Source organism: Takifugu flavidus, chromosome 16, assembly GCF_003711565.1.
Source record: "Takifugu flavidus isolate HTHZ2018 chromosome 16, ASM371156v2, whole genome shotgun sequence".
Classification (NCBI taxonomy): Eukaryota; Metazoa; Chordata; class Actinopteri; order Tetraodontiformes; family Tetraodontidae; genus Takifugu; species Takifugu flavidus.
Window position 1 is genome coordinate 6,525,018 of NC_079535.1, and position 27,731 is coordinate 6,552,748.

At 48.6% G+C, this 27,731-nt stretch overlaps 1 protein-coding gene and 1 long non-coding RNA gene across 4 annotated transcripts; one reads left to right on the forward strand and one right to left on the reverse strand.

Annotated features, from left to right (window-relative positions):
- The first annotated feature begins 1,286 nt into the window (after positions 1-1,286).
- On the forward strand, positions 1,287-24,470 carry msrab (methionine sulfoxide reductase Ab). 3 transcript variants are annotated; one of them, XM_057059342.1, is made up of 6 exons: positions 1,287-1,512; positions 6,696-6,764; positions 6,866-6,985; positions 9,529-9,633; positions 17,657-17,763; positions 23,874-24,470. In XM_057059342.1, exons 1-6 carry the CDS (start codon positions 1,440-1,442, stop codon positions 24,045-24,047), a joined length of 648 nt encoding a protein of 215 aa, XP_056915322.1. In that variant the 5' UTR covers positions 1,287-1,439; the 3' UTR covers positions 24,048-24,470. The 3 variants fall into 3 exon arrangements, with proteins under 3 accessions (XP_056915322.1, XP_056915323.1, XP_056915325.1); XM_057059343.1 differs by lacking the exon at positions 1,287-1,512 and adding an exon at positions 4,318-4,567; XM_057059345.1 differs by lacking the exon at positions 1,287-1,512 and adding an exon at positions 6,138-6,529.
- LOC130540294 (uncharacterized) lies at positions 23,069-27,731 on the reverse strand. The gene is made up of 2 exons (XR_008954357.1): positions 27,146-27,731; positions 23,069-24,018 (listed from the first exon to the last, which is right to left on the reverse strand). It is a non-coding gene; the product is annotated as an uncharacterized LOC130540294 (long non-coding RNA).

Consider the following 27,731-nt stretch of genomic DNA (forward strand, 5'->3'; position numbering starts at 1 on the left):
TATTGATCATTTGTTGGAGGTGGGGGGGGTTGGGGGGCATATACCAGGGAAGAAATTAGCAGAGACTCGGTGCCCTCTCTCAGTGTGTATGTGGTTCGATCCATGTCTGTGCCTCTCATCACCTTTTTGTCTCTTCTCCCCTTTCTTCTTCCCACATCCACATAAACACACGCCCCTAAAACACCCCAATCATCCTGCATCACCAGACATGTGAACCCAGCATTTGGTTCATCTCCGTCTCTCTCCCTGCCTGCTCTATTTTCATCCTGTGTGCTTCCACTCTCCAAGCTTTCGGGTAATTACCTGGCATTTGCATTGCAAAGTCCCCTTTGCCGCCCTCAGCTCCTCCGCAGGTGATTGAGCTTCATTTCCCCGGCAAATAAGAGAGAGAGAGAGAGAGAGGAAAGGAATGAGTGGAGAGAGGGATTGCAGTGGGGTGTGATGTTATTCTGGCTTGCAGGATACAGGAACAATGGCCTGGTTTCTTTCTTACTGGTTAAATTGGCTGGTTTAGAGCAAGCGCAGAAATGCTTTAAGCTTTCACATGTAAATAATCACCATCATTTCTGCTCTGGCTGAAAAATGGAATAAAACAACAAAGGAAATTACTCATGAATGTGAGCTGACCGTTGCAAAATCTGCCTTCTCATTTCTCTGAAATTGCTGCTAAGTTACAACTTTATCCACATCTAACCTGCGGAAAATGGTGGAACAGCACACACGGTCGCCATGTTCAGCCACATTTTTGTTGCTCAAACTAACCACCGGTGTGTGAGAATAATTCAAAAATAAGAGTATTAGTAGAAACAGAAAAATGCAACTGTAAATAAAATGGCTGAATAACCTCTGTAGCCAACCGACCACTCCTGTTGTGAATTAGCCCAAGCAATGATGGTGCACGTACATTAAGGCCGAGCAACCACCCTGGTAGTGAAATTGAAATGAAAACACGTTTTCATTTATTTCCACTATCTGTTTTTTTTCATGATACATTTGTGACAAAGGCCTCGATAACACATGCAAACACAAACAGGCGTTTCGCTCTGTATAGGCCCACCACTGTCTACCAGGAGCTGCTCCATACGTCCACGCTTTACCAGAAGGACCTCCCACAGAATGAGAGCTGATAATTGGCGCAAGCTGATTTGCATGCATAACGGCGCGGATATTTATTTAAATTTAATTTCTTTCCCGCACTGTAGGCTTTTGTGCCAAAGTCATATTAACCCCTTGATTAGTTGATATGCGGCGCACGACGTTGCCCACGCGTGATGAATATTCATAAGTGAGTTGCCTTTTTTCCCCCGTCCCCGCCCAAGTCCTGTCGGCGTGCACGGTGGAGACAGACTGTTGTGCTCTTTTCTCCGCCATCCTCGCGTGCGCAACCGCGCGCCGTTTGGTTGCTTCCTGTTTCCGCGTCGCTCGCGCCGCTGACTCGGATGGCACATAAAAGCGAGCTGCCAAGCAGAGACCGCGCGCTAAGGGGGAGGCACGTGGCGATGGTGGTGGCAGGTAAACGAACGCACGTGCAAAGAATTGCATTAACGTCTACGGCAGATGGCAAAGCGCGAGCGAACGCGACATCAAAGCGCAGGAATATTCCCGCCATGAAATAAAACTCCTGGTTTAGTTCATTCAATAACCATCAATAATCAGTGACGCTGATTGGTTGATCAGAGGCGTTTGAAATCAACATTTTATGTAGATTTAATGACGGTTTTAGGGTCGTTTCACTCTCAGGACTAGAGGTTGGGAACATGGTTCCACAGCAGAGAGCATTAGAACAAAAATGTGGAGACGAAATACGGTCAACATTAGTCCCAACTCAGAAAGTAAGGTCAGGGTGGTTTCAAAGGTCTTTAATATGAAGAGAACAATGATATTTGAACCAACCAGCCTCTGGTCAATCTGAAGTGGACTAGAAACCACTTTAACCAACTCACCTGACAACTGAACCCTTTATCAGCTGTTACTTCAGCTGCACCTTTGCATGTCATGTGGTATTATAGTGCACATTACTGCCAATACACTCCTCTATCCTTTTTTTTTAGCTACAAGCTTTTTAGTTTAGTTTTCCAACCTTTTAACCTCTTAATCCAGTTCTTACTATTATACATTTTCTTTCTTTAAAAAAAAAATCTTAACCACTTTGTCTCTTTTGGGGTCACAGGGAGGGTGCTGGAGCCCATCCCAGCTGCATGTGGGCAAAGGCAGAGTGCATCCGTGAATGTGCCGCCTGCTCCTCGCAGGGCCCCGTGTTAGCTTTTGGGGGATCTACACCTAGCTCACCGGACCTCCTCCCCCGCCCCGACTACCAGAACACCTTCCATGTTTTGTCTGCATCGGGCCTTGAGGCCCTCCACTTCCCAGCTCAATGTCGGAGCTACCGCTGCCCACATCTTACTCTTATGTAGTTGGTTATAATGACCTACAATCTCAGGTTGTAAAATTCTGTGATACGCTGGCCCATGTTGGGATTGTTAAAACCTGGTTCCTACTCTGGCCATGGACTCTGGGTAGGGGTGGATAAGAGGTGTTGCAGCATCCAGGGGCCCATCTGGGTATTATGCGCATGAAGGCTCCGCCCCATCGTAAGTTCCTGCTCCGTCTGTCGAAGCAGCTCGGAGACGCCGCATGGCAGAAATCTGTTCCTCCCCTTTCACTGTGGGGGGGTCAGCTTAGGTGGGGATGGGTTTGTTCTCCTGTGTGATGGAATAGGTTCCAGTGTTTTTGGTGGTATGGGCCAGTAAGCACTAGTATTTCCACATATGTCGGTCCAGGTCCAAAATAGAGTGTACGTGTTACACATATTCACTCCCATAATGAAGAGCACTCATTTTAAAAGTGACACCCACCCCTTTAGCTGGTCCTGAAGAAGATCCTTGGTTGTTTGTGCTGCGTTGCCTCCCTCAAGCCTGTCTGTACGTACCCTGTGACCTTGGCGAGGATGATCCAGTGCCAGATTGCTACATGGTAGGGGTACAGCGGCTATTATTGTGAGTCGGCGCAGGATAGACTGCCAATATTTCTTCCGAACAGGGTGGGGGAGGTCAGCTGACCAAAATCAATCTCCGTTACATGCCTCACTGTAATTCTTCAGAGCAGATTCATGGCAAAGATGTATTTTGCTTTCCTTTTTCTGATGCTAGCAGGCAACCTGCTTCAGAAGGGCTGCAAGGGCAGGAAAATATGTAGGTAAAAAACATAAATATGCATAAAAATGAAGACAGTTTGCTAATTTATCCTGTTTCCTAGTACGATGCTGACCCTGTGCTTAACTTGACCTTGCTTCTGCCATTTTTCTCAATGAACTCAAGAGGCCTACAAAATTAATGCAACCAAAACAAGCCATGCCAACCCCATGGATGTGGACTGTGAGTGTTCTGTTCAGCACTATCAGTATTGCTGACTCAGATCTCCATTGTAACACGGTTCTGACTGACATGTGTGTGCAAGCATGTAGCCTCTGATGAAATATTCCCACACAATGTAGGTGTCATCACAGCCATCTGAAACTTCACTGTAGCTGTCAGAGACCATTTGGGACTTAATTTTAGTCAAAAAGAGCCAACGGCAGCACACTAAAATTAGATCACGGTGTCCTAAAAGGTGTTATTGTCCAATAAGTACCCTATTCCGAACATGTGGGACCAACATTTTATGTCTGTGTTGCACAATTAGGTGTTTATTTGATTCGCTTTCTTTTGTAATTCACAATTAGTGAATGAGTGATGCCTCTCCTTTGTTGCATCTGAGGACATCATGAGCAGTTTTGTTTGAACTTTGCTGTTATCTTCCCTTCATGTCAGGAAAATAGAGTGTAAGAGTGAGAGTAGTTTGCTTTTTACTTTGTACAAACTTTAAAGTTTAATTTGATGTTTCATCATGATAGCTCTCAGCATTTGTTTAAGTTAATAGGCAGATAAAACCGTTTGCACATGTTCAACACTTGAATGGAGAAGCTTTATTGATTTGAACCTTACAGTAGCTTCTATTCACGCTGTTATTGCTTTATGAAGTTTGTCTTGTCTTGCTAATAGATGAAACAAATGATCTTCTTATACAGACCCATTGGGAAAGCAGATTTTTTTTTTTAAAGTTCAGTTCAGGCATTAGAATAGCCACTTTTTGAACTATAAATTTAAAAAGAAATTAAAACATAAAGCTATTTTTGTTTTATGACCACTTTCCACAAGTCTTTGCCCATCCTCCCCTCCCCCTTTTGCCCCACTCTTTTTGTGTGTGTGTGCCTACCCATCCTCCAGCATAGCAGAGGGTATCTGGCACCAGTATAAAGCCTCCCGCTCCACCGACAACTCGTGCCTGACTCCTCGCCAACCTGTGTGAGGCTAGAAAGGACTTGCAAAGGGAGGGAAGCTGGGAGGTGGGGGGAGAGGGGGAAATAGAATGGATTTTTGGAAAGAAACAAACTGGGCAGCCTGAAAATCGACCTCTCTGGTACCAGTGTTGGCATCCGTCTCCCTGCGTGAAGGGGAAGCAGTGCTTGGACCTCGTTGTGCCGGATAAGAAACATGGGAGCATGGGTTGAAAAGCAACCCATCAAAGGGTAAATAAAGACTTAATACTCACTTAAACTAGTAAAACCGGACACATACATGCTTAACAGATTTATTGCTGCACCCTAGATAGGAATGATGCAAGGTTGCTGCTGGTTCTGATGGTTTCGTTCGGGTCCAGCCGCCTATAGCTACCATGCTAATAGCTTTGACATCCATGGAAAACAAAGGCAAAAATAAATAAATAATGCCCGTCTTAGTTGTTCAAAAAAATGCCCCCCCGCTCCAGTCTACTGTAAGCCCGGTCAGTTACCCTCCCTGCTTGTTGTCGTCCTTTCTTTTGCCAGTGTACTGAGTGAGCGTACCGAGAGTATTCGTCCATTTCTGCCTGTGAGGGGTGACGCTGGGCTGAAAGGATTCAGCCCGGCACCCCCCTGGACCTCTGCCAGGTCCTCCATGGGAGAAATACCCACAGCAGAGGTTGGGGAGAGCGTGTGATTGTGCGCCTGATTGCATCCATGACTCCACGTGGGCATCGTTGAGCAGGGAATGAGGGATGTTTTGGAAGATGGTCAGCAGAAAAGCATGAGAGAAATTTAATTGATTGTGGTGACACGTCAGTGTGCACAGGGACGACTTCATTTTAAAACATTGTTTATTTGTTTGCTGGTTCATTGTTCCTGTATTTACTTTTGGAGAAAGAGCTCGGTCCTTTGATTTAGCGCCTAGAGGCTCACTGGTCCGAACGCCAAAAGAATCCTTCACCGTCTTTCTGCTACCATCATCTGTTGCTTCTCACTGACTATTTACTTCTTGCATTGTTTTGGCAGGCTGAACTCTCCTCCTCCCACTCCTCCACTTCCTCCTCCTCCTTCTCAATCACACACTTGCTTCTCCCTTACTCTCTCCTTTTCTCCCTCACTGTCATTTGGCAACTTTGTTGCTTTTCATCCTTGGCCAGGAAAAAAGACAGTGAAATCAAGCACAGGCTGGAGAAAACTTCACAGGATTTTTTCGTAACCGCCCTCCCACCACCTTGCTTACCCCAACCCCCCCACCCCCCCTTGTTCAAGACTATTTGGTCTGTTCGCTCCCTGACACAGATACACTTTGATTTCAGACGACTGTGTGCACGAGCCTGACCTGGTGGTGCCAAACAACCTGCTGCTTGGAGACAGAATCGGTGCACGGTGGGATGGCACAACAGGGCCTGAAGGCAGCCGGGCCTCTGTGACACTTTTGGAGGCCTTTGTGCTCCTGCAATCTGTTACTGCACAGACAAACCAAACAGGCTGGTCGGTTTTCAAGACGTGGCCTTGAGGTGGCACACTGAGGCATGTGGCATCAGCTGAAACTCTGCAGCGACTCTTTATAGTGTGTCTGGCTTCATGGCTGCCACCTGATATCTAAGATACCCTGAAATCTTCGGTCTGTTGTTGCCTGTCTAGGAACTGAACCAGAATTTTTATCAGATGAGCAATTCTGTGTATTCCGGTCATTGTCGCACATCCCCAAACATCAGAATCGTAGTTGTGCATTGCACATACAGCATACATGCACCTAAGCCCTTAGCATTCCTGGTGGCCTGTTTATCTGTAAACTAATATTAGTGGTTGCAGTACAAACCAGCCTTGCTTAAAGGAGATTTACACATAAGTCACCTCAGTCTTCTTAAACCCTAATCCGCCTTGCACATCTGTGGACTAAACATACACACACTTCCTTTTTAGTGCTCTAATTCTGTACTGTACAGTTGGCATTACCGGGCCTCCCCCTGCCACCTCTCGGCACACTGGTGCATATCAGTATATGCTGAGGCGTTTGTAGCATTGCGAAGATTAGCGCCGTCGCGTCTGTTTTTGAGGTCTCCGCTCACGTATCTACCCATGCCCCTGGATTGCTTTCACCGACTCGCTTGGTGAACCCTGAGAAGACGAGAACGAGATCAGAAATGACTGCATGAGAGCGCAAGAGAGACAGAATGGCAGTCGCTCTTGCGTAACCTCATAAAGGTACTCTAGCACAGGAGCTGCTCTTTCTGATCCGCTGGCCCGGGTCAACCCCTTATCCAAGCACAGGCCTATTAGCCTATTGAGGCTCCCGATGGCTTTCTTTTAATTTGTACTATAATTAAACAATTGTGCTGATTTCACATTTGTACATATTTCCTGCTTACAGTCAAGCATGTTGTCAACGGGAATCCCACAGTGGAGCCTTTTCCAGAAGGAATGGAGACCATCATGTTTGGTAAGGCAGCACAGTCACAAATTTATGATTCAAATTTGACCCAGCGTGGGGCCCACCCTTATCAGTCTGTGCTCATTGGTTCATGCTGTCATCCTCTGCAGGTATGGGCTGTTTTTGGGGTGCAGAGAGACTTTTCTGGAGACTTCCGGGGGTCTTCTCCACACAGGTGGGCTACGCCGGCGGTTACACACCGAACCCAAACTACCACGAGGTCTGCTCAGGTAAATAGTACATTTTGTTGGATATATTTCAGACGCTGGCGCACCTCCCCTGCGGGGTGGTGAACCGGAGGGCCGAGGTGTCTCTTCGTCGGATCAGTCGGGGTTCAAGAGACCCAGTGCTGCAATGAGAGATGAAAAATCAGGCGGTAGTGAGCCGGAAAGGGCATTTTTAAATACAGCACACTCATCCTCTCACTGCCTTCCCTTCATCTGCAGTCAACTACTCAGAATGCACTGCTCCAGATGGGATGTACCCCCCCTCCCCACCTCCCCATGACCTACTTGTAAGGATTGGGTTCTGTTCTATGCTGTATTGCGGCGTTTTTAGCAACAGAGGTTAACGTGAATTAAAAACCAAAGCATTGTGTGAAGTCGCTGATTTACAGAACAGGATTTTGTTGATCCAATGCCGATTCCTGTATTTGCATGAGAAGCCCCCAAAATATTCTAAATACCTGTTTCCGCTGGTTTCTTTCCATGCGCGATGTGAATACATTCATGTAGATCGTTGATGTATAATTAAAATCAAGATGTCTAGCTCTGTCTCATCCTGTGAGCCTCTCGCGTGTTTTTAGGGCTGTCTTATTCATGCATGAGGGCACATCCTCACAGGCGGGCATGGAGTCTAGGTGCAGCCACATCATGGGAGACATGGAGAGAAAAGCAAAGACGCTTTGGGGCGCTCTGGGCTTGGTTGGCAGGCTTTCTGAGCAGAACCAATCAAGGGAGGGCTGCGTGTGTTTCCTATCTGTCGGCTTTTCTGTCGGCTCTCCAGCAAGGTGGTCAGCAATGCAGGGAGGTGGGGATGAGAAATGGATCACAGGAAAAGAGAAAGTGAGAGCTACAGCAAGTCGGGTAGCAGGTAGAATAAACTTTTGTGGTGAAAGAAAATTTAGAACGCAAACCAGCGTGAGAAAGAATAGCCGCCTGTCCATCGGCTGAGAGGGCGCAGGCACCGCTCCATTGGCCATGACGGAGCAGAACACCGCCATGGCGTGAGACCGAGGAGCTGTCAACACAGCCAGGCCAGGACAGACAGCTGGACAGAGAGGAGCAGCTGATGGAAGTGTCAGCTTAACTGGGAAAGGGTGGAAGGACAGCCGGGTAGACGGACAGTCAGTCAGCAGTCCGATTTTTGAAAGGTGGAATTGATTGACACCAGATCTTTTGTCCTGCAGGGGTTGATTCTGAGCATTCCTGCACTTTAGCAGCCGGTTGAGGTTAAAGCTAACGATCCTCATCACTCAGTGACAATAATAAACATCATAAAAGGAAGTCTGATGATATCATTCATTGTCTTCTGCTCAGAAAAAGCTGTGGGCAGGAGAAACGCAGGCCCCCACTGGAATAGGTATCTGACAGTGACAGGAGGGTCGCTGACAGCACGGCCATTTTTCACCCCGCACAAGTGTTCTTTGGCATATTGACTCGGTAACAGCCGCATTCACTCCTCTTCCAGTGACCTTTTTCACATGGGACGTGTGTGAAAGATTGTAGTGCAGGTTCAATTTTTCAGCTCTCTGCCACCGTCTATCCCCCTGTGGACGCCGTCTCCCCTTATTTACAGCCAATCACATTGTTATAAATGACTACAGTAATATTTATGCATATAGTGAAACCTCGTTTGTCGTGTGGTGACCCTCTGGCCTCTCTTGGGGGTCATTCCATGTGAGATGCACAGCTGATCACGCTCACCTGAGCAATTGAATGTACACACTTGTCCATCCATCTGTGTGCTTTTGCATCTGATGACCTTTTTTAAATATATACAGTATACCATATAAAATTTGGGCGTTGTCCTTGTCCTTCTCGGCCTAATCCAAGATGACTCCAAGTTTAAACCAGTTTTGTACATTTATAAATAATTCCATCTTATTTTTTGGTACCCCACTGATGAGATCAGCTGTGACATGATGGAGTACAGGTGAAGCAAGCTACGCTGCAGGCTGATGATTGATGACCCACGGCCAACAACGTGCACCAGCTCTGTGTTGAGAGGGGAGATTTGGCATCGTTCTTGTTTCTATTATAATAAACTACTGCAGACCTTTCTCTGTGTCACAATCTTTTCTCGTGACTCACTGCCATGATAGAGGATCAGGCGGCGCACCCCAGTAGAAACCAGACCAGACTTAAGCCCACTATACTGGCGTGTGTGTGCGTATTCTTTGCATGTTAGGGCTGAAGTTTTTCCTTCAGTTTGTTGAATCTTCGGGGCTTTGGCAGCAGCAGATGCAGTAGACTGCCTCCATTGGCGATGTTATCAACATACCCCTACCTTGATTACCCCCCACAATCCCCCACTCTGTTTGTCGTTCTCTTCCGTTGTGTCATAAGCAATAACATGGCTCCATGTTGATTTGACCTGCCTTCTACCTGCGGCTGACGCGTGCCCGTAGTGGCACTCACAAGGCAAACAAGACTGGGCCTGGCTGTTTAAAGAAGATATAGAAGGATGAGGAGGAAGATGGGATCGTGGAGGCAAAGCAGATGCCTTTATTTGAAATGTCATTAGTTAATGCATCTTTTTGTTTCTCCTTTAGGCCTAACTGGTCACACCGAGGTGGTCAGAGTGGTCTTCTCCCCCAAAGACGTCAGTCTTGAGACGCTGCTCAAACACTTCTGGGAACGGCATGATCCTACTCAAGGTAGCAACTTGTACACACACACAAAAAAAGCAAATGTCGCCCTCAAATAACACCTGTCCCGAAGGGCACAAGGTGTATTAGAGCAGAAGGAAGATGCCCAGGCGTGCGCCTTTGTGTGCTGTATGTGGGGGAGGTGGATCTCATGGGTGTAAGTCAATGCCAGACAGTGTTAATGTGTCTGAGCTCCAGCCATCCATGGAGAGGCACACCAGTGGGGCGAGTTCAAGCCCTAACTGGAAAAAACCCTCCATCATATAGTATACAGGGTATGTTATTATCTGCTGTTACAAATGATGGTGGTGGTAATACATTTAATCTGGTCTGGGCTGAATATCTCCAAGTCTTTAATTATGCAGAGTGTGTTTCGTGTACGACTGTAATCCGGCGACATCGATGAAGCTGTTAACGTGAAAGGGTAAACTTCTAACAGAAGATTCAGAGCCTTATCGTACACACACCCTGCACTACGATGCACATGTTTGACTTTGGAGCATTTAAATCCTTGGCTACCCACCACTCTTCTTTAATGACACACGTTTCTTCCCCTCCCGTCGTTCAACCCCCTCACTCCCTAACAGCGACAAGGCTCCCTTCCCCCAAACTCATCTCTCCATCGCTGCATGTTTCTTGTTGTCTCTGCTCATGGAGGAGGTGATGTAAGAACATTAATGCACTATGAGGGCACGTGCGTGTGTGTGTGAGAGAGAGCAAGAGAGAGGCAAAAAGGTGCTCCTCACACTCATATTGAATGAGCGTGACAAGTTTGGAAGAGATGGATCAAAGATTCATGAGCGGAACCTTCGGCTTTTCACATACACGTGAGCTCCTCCGTCTCTGCTGCATCTGTCATGGCTGTTCCCTCCTTCACTCGAAGGTCGGCCATATTTGTCCAGCTGACTTACAGATGAGTCGGCACGTCCGCCGTGTCTTCGCTTCTCCCCGCTGAAGTAAGCCGGATGACAAAGAAGAGGGCGAAAAAAGAGGGAAACGCCTTTGGTGACATTTGTCTCAGAGCAGCGATCAGCTGATATTCCTCACCAATGCACTGAAGCCTCATCTCACCACAAGCAGAGTCAAAGCAACTCACCACGGGGCAAAAACAGTTGGGCCAAAAGTGTAGTCATGCATTTCCCCTGAGTCACTGCCTTGTCGCATCCGGTGATTTCGGAACAGCACACATCTTATTGACTATACACTCTTTTCTTTTTTAACACCAGGTGACATGTTTGGAAAATAACCACAAGCTCAAATAGGCTTATTTTTCTTGACGGATGCTCGTCGTTCGTGACTCAAATGTGAATCGATGTCTTCTCCGGTTCCCCGTTCATGTGCAGGAGAAATTCCTCTGATCTGACAAATGTGCCATGCAGCGGTGGAAAGGGACCTGCCGGCTGCACCTTCACGCATGCTTTGGCTCAAATTTTTTCCTGGCCAAGTTAGGCCCGGGCTTAAATGAGAACGTTAAAATGAAGAAAGTGTGATCTTTTTTCCGCTATTGACAATGCAGAATTGCGACAAGTCATCAAACGAGGAGGTAAACCCGGGAACATCAGGACACGATCAGCGTGGATGTCGGAGCGCATCGACAACCATCATCCACCTATATCCAACTGCACGCATACTTTAAATTAAAAAAAATCCGTTTGTGTGTGTGTGCATGTGTGTGTGTGCGTGCGTGCGCGTGTGAGTTTCGAGATCTGTGCCTCTCTGCTTTGCCTCAGTTCAAAAGGGTTTAGTCCCGACAACGTGATGTCGGGCTGCGTCAGCTCCACCAATCCCAGCCTGGATAGCAACATTAGCAGCCAATCAGAAACTCCCAGCAGCCTTTGCTGTGTGCCCTCTTTCCATATTCAGCAACACTATTCTCAATCTGCTGGCTTCCCTGGGATGTTGCATAAACCCTCCCCCCCTCCACTGCCGTGCCAACCCCCCAACACCACCACCCCCACCCCCCCAATTCAACACGCTCCAAATTTATAAGTTTCTTATGTCTGGGTTAGGCAAAACTCTTCAGCAGCGTCGCCCTCAGATGCACGCGCGGCGCTGTACGTGAACTTTTCGGCAACCATCCTGACATCTGCGTGTCAGAGGGTGACATTTTCTGCTTCATCAGCGAGAGTGCAAACGTGGTTTGATGCCTTTCAATGATTACACACATCTTGTGGTTTACACACTGTGGATCAATTGTGCACGCATTACCATTCACAAGCGCGCCGTTCGCTTGGCATTATGCGCCAGCGCTCATTATGTCTGTTCGTAGATAGCATTAATCCATGTGTGCGCGAATAAAAATAGGCAGAAGACACAAGTGCGTGTGCACATGGTGAGTGCGCACAGCTAAACAAGGAGGCGCGTCACTTGGGTACTTTGGTTAAAGGGATCTAGGCCTCTCCTCCTGCAGCTGCCATTGGAGGAGCAGCTTTATCGTACCGACCTGCCGTCTCATTCTAGATATTCATGCTTCCATAATGCACTTTTCTCCTTGTTCTTTTCAAATGTAAGGTTACATCTGTTCCTTCTGCCACCTTTCCAGCTTCCTTACCCCCTCTCTCCCTCACTTGTCTCACCTGCATCCCCCTCCGCCAGACCCTCTCCCTTTATGTAGCGAGCGAAGAGGCAAGTGAGCAGCAGCCCAGAGCCCGCCAGCACATCCAGAGCAGCGCGTTGAGTCTACTGCTCCCCGAGGCCACCCGCTCATCACAAACATCGCATCCGCTCACTCCACTTTTATCTCTTAGTCACTTTCTTCTCCTTTCTCTTCATCCTCCTCCACCTCCTTCCCCAATCTCCCATCTCTTGCTCCATCCCTCTCCTTCCTCTGCTCGCCACCCTTCCTTTTAAGAGCCCCTCTTTTCCTCTCCTTTCCCTTCCTCTTCCTTGTTGCCTGCGTTCTCTCCATTTTTTTAGCCCATGCAGTATTTATGGTGTGGGCTGCTGATGCTGCGTCAGTGAACCGGCATCACAGGCATGCATGAATAGACACGAAAACACGAATATGCAGCTAAGATGGCCGAGGCAGCAGCCCTCATTTGATGCCATCCTCACATTCCTTCTTTACTTACGTACCCTGTTTAGGTGCACCAAAGCTTCAAATAAATAAAGAAATGTGAAATATTGTGTATTCCCTGCACAACTAGCATTAACCTGCACCAAAAAGTCACCCCCCTCCAGAGAAGGTCAGGTCACACGATAGACATAAATCAAGCTGTCCTCCATCTGCCAAGTCATGCAGGTGGCAGTTACATTTTGACAATTAAGATGAGCATGAATATTCTTTTTATTTAATATCTTCAGCCCAGCTGGCTGCGACACACGCCAATTCCCTGTAGGGCACCCTCCACATGCCCCCCCTGTCACCTCATCCCTCAATTTAGGGATCCCCCAACGCTCCAACGGCAAACCCCCGCAGGAGGTGACTGTGACCCCTGACCTGTGACCCCTGCAGCCCTGAATCTTCGAACTCCACCCCTTCTCTCTGCAGCGGTTGGCTGAAAGTGGCGAGCTCATTACCAGGTGTCAGTTGTTACACCCTAGCGCACACAGGCAGGCCTAATTTATGGAGATTATGGCACGTGTGTGCACGCTGGGAGTTGCCACGCGGCGTCTCTTTGTATATGTTGAAATTAAATGGCTTTATAATGTGGCCTTCCCTTACGTTGCTATTTACAAAAGCCTTTAAATTTGAACCTTTTATAGAATCAGATTTTCTTTACCCTGCATCATTTGCATCATTTGTCTTGAGCTCAGTTAAGGCAGCAAAGGCAGGATTTAAAGTTAAATACCGGAGCAACACGAAAACAAGTTCTGGTTGTCAGATGCACAAGCGGCTAAAAATAAAACAGCACAAGGGCCAGAACCATGGTGCTCTGACAACATGCCCAGAACCATGAAGCGATCATGTTGGAAAGCAGCGGAGATGATCATTTGGAACCTGAATAGGCAGATTTTTGGGTACCAGAAATACAATGTTTCTTGCTCACACACACACACACACACACACACACACACACACACTCTCTCTCTCTCTCTTTATCTGTGTAAATGGTTATACGACGTATGTAAAAACATGTCCTGTTGTCATAGCTGGGTTATCGGTTCAGGACTGCATCTGTGTGTACTTGCACCACCTGACAGCCAACAGAGCATCTCGCTCTGCTCCACTTCGTATGTTTGCATATGTCACACACTCCCGTTAGCGTGTACTGTACGCCGAATTGCGATTTGCGTTCTCGCATGTGCTAGCGAATGTGTATCTGTTGGGGATGCTCTCGACATCCCATCTCTGTACTCTGCCCCTGTCTCCAGCGCGTCAGGAGCGGCTTACATAAGAACAGGGCAAAAATAGCTGCTGAGAGGAGGAGAGGGCTCTGCTGGCACGCACACAGACGTATCGGGACCGTGGGGCACGGCACAGCGCTCGGCGCTATCACGCACACACAGAGGGAAGACTGCAGTTAGCAGGCATTATGTCTCTTTGTGTGTACGCGGTTCACCTTTTTCTGACAGAATAGTAGAAATAATGAGATCTGGTCAGAGTTTATCAGCGTGGAAAATACCAAATAATCCTGGTTGATGTTTCGACTCGCTCCAGACCCGTGGGTGACCGAGTGTTTCCCCGAGCGACACGGTAGCGGGGAAGGCAGGTGGGGGTGGGATAGAGAGGTAAACCAGAAAGGCAGAGAAAAGGGAAACTGTTAGATTGTTCATTAGCGCGCTCTCGGCTGCAGCCTAATTGGTCCTCGCTGACAACTGCAATGATTCCAAATCCACTTCAAATGTTTTCGCTCTGCGCTCAGAAGGATGCGAAAAGTCGCCAATTACGCAGAAACATTTCTTAATTGCAGGCGCTGACAACAGCTTAATGGTTGAAATGTTTATTCTTTTGTCTGTGATGAAATTGTTCCTCTTTTTTTTGTAGTTCGGCCTCGTTTGAAATCTTTTCTCATCTTACATCTTCGCAAGCGCCGAGCAGCATCCTTAATGCAGAAAGAGGAGGATTAGCGCAGGAGAAGTGGGGAAGCTAATCTGAGATCTTACACTTGTTCACTCATGAGGCGTCTGAAGAATCTAGAGGAGAATACGATGAGGTCAGACCACCGAACCTGGAACAACAGATTGGCCACCCTGGAATAAATTTACAGCTTTATTGTTGTTGTTGTTGTTTGCTCACATTTGAATTAGTGAACAGCTAAAAACAAAAGAAAAGGTACCAAAGTCTGCAGAGGGAAGCAGTGCAGGTTAGGTTGGAAGTGCAAGAAATAGGAAGCTTTTATCCCCAGAAGCCAGCAGGGACCAGCTGAGTGGTGCTTTTTCTCTGGTTTCTCCTTTTTAAAATTTTCATTGGAGGATAAACTCCAGAGGACAAACTCTGGAGCAGATTTTTAGCAAAGGAGGGAGAAAAATGTCCACTTATGTCCAAAGGTTTGTGCAAGACAAACTGCTGGGAAGAAGGAAAAAAAAAGAGGAGCTGCCCCCACCGAGACTCGAAATGTCAAAGCATCCTCGCGTTTTGTCTGATTTTGGCCCCGTTTGTGTTAATCGGCTACAGTTGAATTTCCTGAAAAAGGGGGGAGGGCGGAACTGATTAATATTTTTGGCTCCTCGGGTAGAGGTCAGTGACCCCTCCGAGGCTGTGCGCGTGGGAGGGTGTCGCCTGTGGCCCCTCCCCTTTTTGTCCACCCCCCATTACCCTCTGCTTTCAGACGCAAGGCTCTCATGCATAATGCAGAAAGAACAGGGAGGCTCTCATTAATAATTACTGCTGCCTTTGATGGATGGAGAAAATAACGAAGGGGGCTGTTAAAAATGGAGAGCAGGAGAGAGACGGCAGAGGCGGGAGGCGAGAATCAAAGTTATTTTCTTTTTTTTTTGGTATTTGTTGCCACTGTAGTTCCTTGAGGATAGAGGGTTTAAGCGTTTGGACCGGGAATAATCAGAACCCGGGCTGCTGTTTTGGAACGTGTTCCCATTTGATTGGAGAGCAGCTCCCCTTTAGATGGTGGAGGGATCTCTGAAGATGTAATGAATCTTAATTGTCTTTGTGTTGGAGACAGCCACTACCACTCAAGGCTGATGTGTGTGTGCCTGCGCACATGCACGCATGCGTGCGTGATACATTCCATATCATTACCCGTTTCTTTGTGAGGAAAAACCTTTGTCTTGTTTTCTTTTTAAAAAAAAATCTAATTTAACAATTAATGGGCAGATTGTAGCCAGACCTACTTTTACACATCTGTAAAGAACAGCTGCAGCTTTACGTCGATAGACTGGTCAGACTCTTGGGGTCAGAAAGGAAGGTCAGCGGAAACGGCAAAGGCTACAAGACCCCCGAAAGCCGCCAATCAGAGTAAAGGCTCCGGCAGAGGGCCAATAGCAGAGTGGCTCTGTGGCCTTTGATGGAGGTTCCACCATTAGCTTCCCCATTGAACAACAGCGCTGGGGGCAAGATGGCCAACATCCAGCACTGCAGAGTTGGAGAGGAAGAGGCTGACGGTGGAGAGGGATGCAGAAGCAGAGGGAGACAAACGAGTACAATAAAGACAAAATGGAAACAGGCTGACAGAACCATAAGCATATGCAGCATAAAGAGAACATTTTGAAATCAGAGAAACGTTACAGCACAGTTAAGACTCAGATTATGAAGGAACTGTCGTTAGCATCTGTATTTTTGGCAATATTTCAACCCATTCACATTAACTAAATGCAGACAAATCAATCTTGGATCAAAGTGCCAAGTAATATCCAGGTTTCACTAGGTTTGACTGACAGGTATGATCAGCATCTACTGATCAAGGCAAGTTAAGTATTAATGTTATTAACAAAGATTAGCCCTCTGAGGCGGTCGGTTTGTATATATACCAACAGTACTCTATTGCATCACTAATGCTAAGATAATAATACTTTTTCATGCTCTGGATGGGGACTATAAAGATTCTCCTTGAGCATGTGTAATGAGTGTTGTGCTTCTCTTGATTGTCATTTTTTCCCCTACTGCTTTTATTCTCCTCTGGGATCTTCAAATATGCATGGTTTATGAATAAATCACCCAAACTTTGAAAGCCTGATGCTCAGAACTCCACCAAGCACGAAACATCAGGATCCTTGTCGTCCCTCCGTCCCTCTCCCGCGCCAGCTCTCTAGAACAAACAGGATATGCAGGTCACTGTGTCAGGCAGGCGCCAGCTTCCTGTGACTGCGGCTCCTTTGCACATTTATTATCTGCTAATAATTTCTGATTGAGATTATCGCCCGTAAACTTTTTATGACACGCCAGTTGCGTCTCTTAATGCGTCATTTGTCCCTTAACTCACAATTGATCAGATAACGACGTGATTTTATTTTTCGCGGATTAGCTGTGAATTTGCAGTGGGGCACAGACGCGCGAGGCATTTGCAGCGCTAACCACGTAGCGCCGATATTTCCCTGCAGAGTTTCCGTAGAGGAAAACCGTGTTAAAGGAGGAGGGCATGCAAATCCAATTTTGTGAGATCGACATAAATAAATAAAGGGTATGTAAACCCCCAGCTCCACCGAGTGATACCGAGGTATCGTCGTGTGAAAAAAAAACACTGATTGAATCTGCTCGTACGCTGCGTTTGCTTCGGATATTGTATATATTTATGAATTTGCACCGACGTCGTAAAGGCTCAAAGTTTGCCCTCGCCAGCGAGAGGAAGCCACCGACGCGTACTGTCGGATGCCAGAGCTGCTCGGGATGGGAGCATCAGCAACTGTTTGGCTTCCTAATCAAGGTACAAACTGATGTAAAGCTGACGAAAAATTAGACAGTGGCACACGGATGACAACACACACACACACACACACACACACACACACCCCTACCCATACTGCAGCCTGCCCACCCACACATCACATTTCCACCGGTGAAATCTGCTCTGATCTTTAAACTCATTTAGGTTCATGTATTCAAGATGCAGGGTGATGACATGATTGTGCAAACGCTAAACGTGCCATTGTGCTGATTGTGTTGGGGGGGGGGGCTTGTGTATGTGTGTGAATACAGGTATGAGGCAGCAGAATGATCATGGAACCCAGTATCGTTCAGCCGTTTACACGTCCAGTCCCGCTCAGCAGGAGGTCGTGTTGAAGAGTCAAGTGGCCTACCAGCAGGTAGGATGTCCTCCGCCCAGCGCTGTTCCCTTCACTGTTCCCCCTCCCTCCCCTCGACACCAGGGCAGATGTAATTAAGGGACAAAAACAGCCTCTGTCTCCGTGACCTCTGAGGGCTCATGCTGGATAGCCAAGAGAAAGTCAACCCAAAGGTCATCGGACTCTATTCCAGAAAGTCGACTCTTCACTGACAAACGCGTCCCCCTTTTGTTCTGCCATCTATTCGCCCATCAATTAGCCCTTTCACCGTTGATCCCCCCCCATCCCCACATCCGTCCCATTTGTTCTCCACCTTCTATTTCTTAAACGGTATTCATGGACGCGCTGGCAGGGAGGGAGCAAATCATGATCTGGGGTCAGGGGGGGGTCACAGGGTGCATGGGGGCGGCTTCCTTGTTGCCACAGGAACAACCTCCAACCTTGGCCTTGGGCTGGGGTCAGGGGTCAGAGAGAAGTGACAGCTGAGGCCATGATCATGGTGAAAGGAGGAGGGTGGGGGGGACGGTTGCTATCAGATCAGAGGGGCTAAGAGCGGATATCATCTGAAACCAGCAACGTGAAGGAAAATATCTTCAACTGAGGGTATAGTTGGTGAGATTAATGACCAGCTAAACCTTTATTAATAATGCTTTTGAAAGTCTGCCATCATTCAGCCTGATTTAACGGTGGGGTTTTGCACAACAGCAGCAGCGTCTCTAACAACGAGCTCATCTTTGCTCCATCTTAGGCTTCGATAGTTTCACCGCGGTCCGACTCTCGTCCTCGCCTCCTCTCTCTCCGCCACGCTGCTGACACCACTGATCTGTCAGTCTTTTCAGTGGCACCCCCGTTTCATCGCAGGGGCCACTGGGACGCGTGTCTTCTCAAAGCAGCTGACGCGCTCTGAACCAAAATGGCAGCATCTCGCCCTGAAATGGTCGCCTCGCTGCACTGACGCTGAGTAAGGAAGTCTGGCACGTAAGCGGCATCTCGGAGGAGGACGCACTGGCTCAGTCGCTGTGCGCGCGTTGCGGCGCGCGCGTGTGGTTGGGCGGCGTGAGCGCCGGGCCCCGTGCTAAAAGGCCAACCGAGTGGCGAGAGGGTCAGCGGGGGCGAGGCACCTCGCTCAAAGTTACAACGGGCGTTGCGAAATCCACATTCCACTCGACCGCCAGCCCGTGACTCACACACTCTCTTATTCAGTCTCACACAGACATGCATGCACGTGCACACACACACACACACACACACACACACACACACACAGAGACACACACAACATACATTTGGCACATACGCGCAGCCCAATGAATAATTAACCCATAAGAAGAGTCTCTTCTGCAGGGCTTTCAGTTTCTTAACTTCAGCACTGGGGGTGGGGGGGGGGCAGAAAAGCTTGTTTAAGCGCAAGAGCACAGAAGGGGAGGAGAGGAGGGGGAAGGGAGCGGGGGGAGACGAGAAGGGGGTTCTCTATAATGAAATTTGAAATTTGCAGAACATCAAAGGGTTCTGTATCCAAGCCGCTGTGGCAGCAGAGCAAAGAGGAGGAGTGCATCTCTTACCCTCTGCCCCCCCCCCCCCCACACACACACACACACATACACACACACACACTCTTCCCCACCATCGCTCCCTCCGTCGAAATGTCTCACCAGTCTCGGGCGAGAGGGTGCGGCAGGGGTAAGTAAAAGGATGGGAAGAGTTGATTAGGAAGAGTTTGCAGGGTATAGGTTGGGGGAGGGGGGGTTGGAACGTGGACCCCCCCCCCCCCCATGTGTGCATGCGCGCGTATGAACAATAGGTTTTATCGAGCCAGCTTGAATGTTGCACGTGTACGCACACATTCGTACGTGCGTGTGCGGCGGGCCTTGGAGGGCCGACTGTGCCCTCTGATAAGGCATCCCAACTTAATGAGCTTGAAAGGGGGGGAAGTGGGGTGCACGGGGGTTTGGATGAGTGTCGGAAAAGGGGCGAGGGGGGGTCATTCGAGGCTAGAAGTCCTGAGGAGAAGCTGGAGGGTTGTTAAAGCAGGACAGAGTGTCACACGGACTCTTTTTTTATGGAAATCTCCAAAAAAATGTCCGATTTGCATTTCTAACTCCTCGCCAGCTGCCGCCGCTTAAACCGGCGCCTCTGCGTTAGCGCGGCTCCGCGCCGGAGTTCTGCCATAAGACGGGCTGCGGCGAAGGTTGTTTTGCAGCACGTCGCGCGCAAATGACTTTTTAATGCCGGGAGGTAAATGCTCATCCCTTCGATGAGACGTTGTCAAGTGCAGAGAGCGGCTAAAACGCGACGGATCCGTGGCGTTCCCAACCGCGATGCCGGGATCATCTCCCGCGTTCTCCCTCTTCGTGTTTACCTACTTGTTGTCTCCTTTGGGATTAAAAGCAGCAAAAAAAAGGAGAAAGAACAAACAAATCGGAACACTGTGAAGCGTTTGTATCCTCCCAGACTCACAAAATGTAGGAGCGTTCACTAAAATGGATGCCTGACCCCGAGCGGAGACGGGAACGGGGGAATAATCCCCTTCATCCTCCTCGTATAAACAGATTCATACTGACAATACACAAGTTTTGCATACGTGTTTTTTAAATAATAACACATTACCGTTTAAAGTCTTTATTACCCCCCCCACTCCACTCTACCTTCTTCTTCTTCTTCTTCTTCTTCTTCCGTCGGCGCCCGCCTCTGCGCCGTCTCCCTGTCTCTTCCTCTGTCACTCTACTTCATCCCCCCTGCATCACTTGTGCTCCGGCTCTCTCCTCGGGGTCGGCGGGGGCAAGCGCGGCCGCCGCCGACCAGTCGATAAGTATCATGTCAGGCCATTTCACGTGTTTTCAGGCAGAGTCCAAATCTGTCACATCCCAGCGCCGCACCGGCGAGCTGCCCCGCTCCAGTGCCGCGACCGGATCTGAATATCTGACGGGTGCATCTTATATCGTTTCATTTTTTTGTCGGGGTTTTTTTGATTGTTGTTTTTTTAATGAACTTTTTTCCAAATGTAGCCGCGCCACAGCGGTCAGGGCTGATTTTCATTTCAGATCTGACAAAAAAGTTGCAGCCTGAAATTTGAAGGTTCGGAATTTTCTAAAATCTTGTCTTTTCTGACTCGCACAATTATCTGACAGGCTGTTATAGTTTGGATTTGAAACAAGATTTTGGTGCCTTTCAGACACATTTATGTCATTCACGGTTCAAATTTTTATCTTAATATTACTTTTCTGTAAAATAAAAATGGTTCAAAATGACACGATGGCCGTGTCTTCAGATAAATGCTAAATCGTGTGAAGCTCTAATGGGAGTCGACCAGTGATTACATAAATGGGCGTATTAAGGTCGTATCCCTCCTCAAATGTCTCCACCATGAGTCATCGTGTGTCACAAACTCTATGTCAGTGCGTGTCTCTTCCCCACCGCCCTGCAGCCGCAGGCTTTCTGGAGGACGAAAAAACAGAGAGAGGCAAGACAGTGGGGTGGGAAGATGGGAGCGAGTGCTTTTCTTTCCCTCCGCTCTCCTCCACCTCCACCCTCTCTCGGGGTGTCACGTCCTATTTGCGTCCCGGGGCCGTCTCTCTGGCAGCGGCCATGGCGAGAGGGTCTCTCTCGCTCCCCCCTTCTCTCTCTCTCTCTCTCTCTCTCTCGCTTGGCTGGACAGCAGGGAGGACTCGGGAGTGCGGAGCAGTGGTCTGTGCTCACATGGGAGCCGGCGAGGGAGAGCGAGGGTCGGTGATGGACAGAGACCGAGAGAGAGTCCAAAAGGAGGAGAGAGCTGCACCCGCTCAGCCCCGTCTTTGACATGGGAGTCATTCCGACAGGCGTGAAGGAAGGAAGGGCTGACTGGGCTGAGCGAGCTCAGACCTTAACACGCGTGCACGCACACGCACGCACACGTGCACACACGCAGACACATGCACATGTTTTGTGTCACTGGGGAGGACCCGGCGTGTGTTCACCTGATGTTACGCTGAAGCACTATTTGCAATCCAAAGCAACATCTTTCTCATCAAGTTTTAGCTTGTTGGGTCCCAGTGTCGTGGTATAAAGACACGCTGGCACGACCGTGTTTCACGTGTACGTCTCACTCCAGCAACATTGCGCACAAACGCTGATGCACGTGCTCGTCTCCCAGCGGGCGGCTGCGCCTAAACAATCAAAATGGTCAAAACGGTCAGCTGGGGGATCAATTGTCCTCCCTCCATTGTTGGTGTTTTACCTTCCGTGTTCCTTCTCTATACCTCTGCCGGTGCTGCAGTGAGAGAGAGGGAGCGAGAGAGCGTGGGAGAGAGAGGGAAAGAGAGAGCAAAGCCATGTAAGGTTATACAGAGTGGCGTGACGCCATGCATTCTGATTTATAGATCTAAAATGGCCTCCATGTTGTGACTGCCGTACAGAGCTGAATGGAGCATGGGGGAGTCATCGGTAGGCATCAGGACGGGTGGGGTGTGTTTGCCCAGAGAGCAGACTGTTTCCTCGGACATTGTGTTCTCCTCGCAGAAGGAGCCCCGGAGGGTTCGCTCCTACAGTGGCGCGGAGACGATGATTGATTAATTAGGCCAGGGCGTGCAAAGCGCCGTGCTTGTGTCAGATGGTTTACATTGATTTTAGACAGGGAGCACGGCAGCCAGTCTTGAGGTGACGCCGTCCCGCTGTAGCTCGGTTTGTGGACTTCAGAATCCTCTGTAGGGTGACTGCAGCCATCTTTGTAGCGATGGCGGCGGCGGCGGCTACTGACTCGGAGGTCAGCTGCTGCCTCAGCCTCACTGTCAGCAGAGTGCTTTGATTTACTGACTCCTCCATATTACCTCCAGGACACACACACACGCACACACACACAAGCACGCACAGAGCCGGTACCACACCGCCGCCCCGTGGACATTATTATATTACCATGAATAGTGAACCTTTTTATTTCAACAGCAGAAAGAAACTGCACAGCCTCTTTTATCAAGCCAGATCTTGTAAAATCAAGCACATGCAACCCCAACGTGCGCAGCCAGGACTTCCACGGGTGGATCAGTTCCAAGGATGTACAAATGTAATGTTTAATATTTGGTTAAGGAGCAGAGTCATAAAGGTGATGTTCTGTTTCTGAAGAAACCAGGAGACCAAAAAGGAAAGCTGGAACCTTTCTTGTGTTGCCAGATAGAAGAAAAATAGGCCAGTTCATGTCCGTTTTACAAGGGCTCACCCACCATGAGTCTAATATTTTTACCCACCATGAGTCTAATATTTTTACCCACCATGAGTCTAATATTTTTACCCACCATGAGTCTAATATTTTTGGAATGTAACATGCATTATAGTTTAACTGTAGAAAAACAGATGATGCTGTTCTTATGTGTTTATTTTATTCTTCTGTATTTAAATATCCACATCCTAAATTCCACATGAAGTCAATCACAAGGCTCCAAAATCCTAAATCCAGCTGCACAAGACAATGTTAAAAAAAAACAGCCAATAAATGTGGTTAGCATAGAGCTAATTTAGCATCTATATCAGAGTCCAGGAAAATAACACACTGTAAGACAATAAGGGAACTAATGGAGGTGATCTGGATGCTGGGGAACCTTCTCGTGTTCCCTCTCCTCTGAGTTCAACACCTTGATGTGACCTTTGAAAATCCACATGAAGGTTTACCCAGAACAAATCAAGCTGTGGTTTTCTCTCAGTCGCACAGGTCTACAGACAACTGGAGGTGTATTATTAGACAGAGAAAACCCCTCCTGCACAGCAGGTATTCTTCAGTGTTGTTTAGAGTCAATGAGTGTTTGTTTTGGTTTTTCAGCGCCTGAAATCGTCTCTCGAGAGTGCGCAAGTGAGGATTTCACAAAGAGATCGGATCCGCTTTGATGCCTCGTCCCACAGAGAGCAACGGGGCTAAACTACAGAAAAAAGAGGAAAAGCTCTTTTCTTCTGTCAATCAATCACCTGTGTGCTCCTTAAATAGCAGAAATTTGTTGTTGCACTGCAACGCAAAACATTGCAGCCACTGAGAGTTCACATCCGCTGCAGAAAAACAAGTGGTGGTTGGTTAAAAGGGAGAAAGTGGTGCCTACTAAACACCATAAACATTTTCACTACTGTTTTCTGTTCCTTTGACATAAGCGCATATTCTGCTCTTCTTTCACTAGGAGTTGGATAAAGAAGGCCACGGCCGCATTACCACGGAGATCCTGGAGGGGCAGCACTTCTACTATGCTGAGGACCATCATCAGCAGTACCTGAAAAAGGTTCCCAAGGGTTACTGTGCTCTCAGGGGCACCGGCGTCTCTTGTCCTATTGAAGACAGGGAGGATGAACATTGACACAGAGTGGTGAAAAAGAGACGGTGGAACAACGGGTTCAGGTTTTGTCTCATACACTTCAAGTTCTGGCTCTACGCTGAACACTTTTGATTGATCACTAATACTTTTTTTGGCAAATAGCAAGATAGGGGGGAAGGTATTTTATGTGGGGAAAACGAAATGCCCATAAAAGGATTTTAATGGGCAAGAAATTAATTTGAAACAGAAGCTATAGTGACGTCACGACACGTCGCTCAGCGTCCACCAGGTGGCGATGTTTACCAACTACCAGCGAATTTCCAATTCTGAAAGCCTGATTAATAAAATAGCCATATTTGTCAAACTTTGACATATTTCTGACTTTGACAGCAGCACAATTATGAAATAAATGTGACCCCACTGTCTTCATCTCAAACTATAAAACTCACATCCTTCCTGTTGCAATGCATCTGTCATGTCCAATGTGTGTCATGCAAGCATGCGTGTTCTAATGAATGGTAAATTTCTGCCCCAGTGATGAGGTTACCAGAGGAAAACCCTGTGTGACTCATTGTGATACGCTGATACAGAGCAGGAGGTATTTGAACCATTCACTTGTACGAACGTTTAATGTTCAAAATCCAATGATGCGTCACACACCCGCACGGTATGTAAAGCTAATTATTTAAGTGTGTAGTACTTCTGATTAAGGCCTGTCTAAAAATGAAAATCACACCCATCATTGCACTCCAAAACACAGCGATAATATCAAGAGAAGGCTTTTTGGTCGACCGCAGTTGTGTGATTCACCCCGCTCTTGTTTTTCCCCCTCCCTCTGCTATCTTTGCGTGTGCGTGTGTCACATCCTGACACCTGTGTGTAGGTGTGGACCAGGGCACAGGTGCAGGTGCAACCTCTGAGGGCTTATTATAGTATTGGGACAGATATTTTTTTTGCATGTGCCTGCATGCTGCAACCCTGCATGTGTGTGTGTGTGTGTGTGTGAGAGAGAGAGAGAGGGAGGACGTGTGAGGCTCAATCAAATGTGGAGTGGCATGTGGTTGGACCAGCTCGCTGTTTTCAGGCATCCGCCTTTATTTTTGCATGCAGTTGTGTCTTATCGAGCGTTCGAGGGCAGATAACCTTTTGATCCAATCGGTACCCATTTCCTCAGCTTTAAAAAGAGAGGAGACAGGGGAGCTTTAACACCGGGGTAAATTCAGTTTCTGCCGTATCCGATGGCAACGAGAGGAGCGGCGTCATTCTGTTTGTTTTGCAGGGACGAGAAAGGCAGACATGGCATCGGAACTGCTGAAAGGAGGCAGATAATGATGACTGGCGTGTAGAAGTCTGCGATGAGACAAAATGGGGCATGGAAATGCGTGGTACCGGCCTCCGTGCACAGACACGGTGAGGAAGGACGGGGAGCCAGGCTGTGGACGCCCTTCAGACAGAGGCTATTGTGTGCAGATGGGCCTCTAATGGTCCCACAGCTGGCCACAAAGAGCACAGCACTCTCCGCTTGCTTCCAGGCCTCTCTGGAACAGACTCAGTCGCCATCAAGACGGGAGCGATTGCCCTACTTTGCCGTGCACAAACCTGCACTCCTCATCCCCCACAGTCAAAGCTGCATTAAACTTCAAAACATCTGCACTCTCACCCCCACGCAGACGCGAACCCGCCACCCAACCATCGCCGCCTCCGTCCTGTAGAGACGCCTAATGCGAGCAGCCGGCGCCCACGCAAAACGCAGAAATGCGCCACAGAAGACAGGTGAACCCACGCAGGGGGGTCGGCGTGATGTATGTCCCCCCTGTCTGTTTGCACACATCTGCAATAACGGCATTGTCTTAAGCGCTTCCTCTGCTGCTGCATAATGGCCTCTCAGCACCAACATGGGCTTGTTTGTCAGGTGGTATAAATAGAACAATGGCGGCGAGCATGCTGATGTCCCACCAGCTGGAGAATCGTTGAGCCTTCTTACGGGTCCCCACATAATCACTTTTCGACATGGCAGAGGTAGCAGGCGCACAATTGCGTGGGTGTGTGTGTCTTCCGCTGCATGTGCGATGGCAGGAGAGGAACACAGCACTCTCTCTTCTACACGGCCTGTGCGTTCCTCCCGTGATGTTATGAGAGTCTGCAGGGTTTCGCGGATGCCAGATGTGTTTACATCCCCTCCCTTCCCCTCCCTCTGGTTCCTTCATGGGCGGCAGGGTCTCAATCAGAGCGTCAGGGCTCCAGGAACCGGAGCACAGCAGCCCCTCTGTGCTACCCAGAGAAGCGTGGCCTTGTGTGGGTCAGTGCATCTGCGGCCCAGGGCCGAGTCCGGGGGAAGAGGGCAAACCTGCTTGCAGGTTTCACTGAAGGTCTTCTTCGGGCTGACCTCAGACCTGCTCCTCCTCAACAGGCCATGGAGCAATTTTATCCAACGACGATGGCACTAATATGTTACCACCGCTAAAAGATCACGGACGTTGAAGAGTAGGCGTGTTGTTCTATGGGCAGGGATGCTCCTGTCAGGCAGCTGTTAATGACGAGTCAAGATTTGTCCATTTATCAAAAAACAAAAAAAACAGGTCAATTAGTTGTACCTTGAAAAGAAAGCAAGCTCACACATGCCCATAAACAGACATGTGATATTTTTTTCCCATAGCACAAATGTCACAAGCCTGTCTCTCCTTTCAATTGGGGATAGCAATGGGTTAACAGAGGGGGGCACAGGGCAGCACACGCCACAGGGCCTAGTTGGCTCCCTAAATGGCCCTCAAGCACTCTGGCCGAGGGCCCACACTGTGACGCTGTGCACCTGGGAGCCAGTGTGTTGTCAGCCGTGCTAGCTAGTTCTAGCTAGTACCGCGTGACACACAGGAAACACAGAAATAACTGCTGACTGTCTGCAGCCTGCTAACCATCAGTGTTGCTGCTGACAGGGCAGGGTTAAAAAACCAAAATACCGATCACAGTAGAAGCCTGTGATAGCCGATGATAGAGGAAAGTGAAAGAGGAAAGTGAAAGATGCTGGGTTCATGTGCACCGTCTACGGCGGCTTACCCAGTTATACCTCCGCTATGGCCTGGTTTTTCTAATCAAGCTGCGACAAGTATGTTTGCATAGGAATGAAAGATGCTGCACCTCACCTTAGGGTGCAGCAGATCGGTGTTTAACCGCTCCGTCCAACTGCGCATTGAGTCATCGGGGCCTCACCTCGTGCAGGCGTGACAGCCAAATTAGGGCAGGGGAGGTTTGTGCAACGCAGGTGCTGATGCGCTGGTGTGTCACAAGAGACAGAGTCAGGACACGTTGGCGCGGTTTCCGTCGCTACATCTGGAACCAAAAAGGCCACGGCGGAGTCTCAGTGGTCCTGTTAGGGAGGGAATGAGCTGATGAAGGGAGGGCTGATAGCAGATGAGAGGAGAGAGGGAGGAAGCCGGGTGTGATGCTTCTCCATGCAGCTGCTCCCAAACACCCACACTCTTCCTGTTGGAGTGTGTGTGCTCCGTCTGAGCGCAGATCTGACGCCCCGGTACCGCACGAGGAAGAGGAATCCGTGTCAGTCGTGTCGATCTCTCTGTGTGTTCGAGGAAGTGGACCGCACTCGTCTCAGACACGCACGTGCGCTCACCCTGAAGTCCTGAAGACCTGATCTGAAATAGCTGAAGTAGGTCTGAGGCGCCCAACATCTTTTCAAAGAATCAGTGGCCTCAAAAAACATCCGCCGGTGGA

Excerpts from the sequence above, each read along its gene's own strand:
- msrab (XM_057059342.1), top strand. The coding sequence starts at position 1,440 with ATGGCACATAAAAGCGAGCTGCCAAGCAGAGACCGCGCGCTAAGGGGG. Across the intron at positions 6,765-6,865 it reads AATGGAGACCATCATGTTTG|GTATGGGCTGTTTTTGGGGT; the intron begins GTAAGGCAGCAC and ends CATCCTCTGCAG. Across the intron at positions 9,634-17,656 it reads ACGGCATGATCCTACTCAAG|GTATGAGGCAGCAGAATGAT; the intron begins GTAGCAACTTGT and ends GTGTGAATACAG.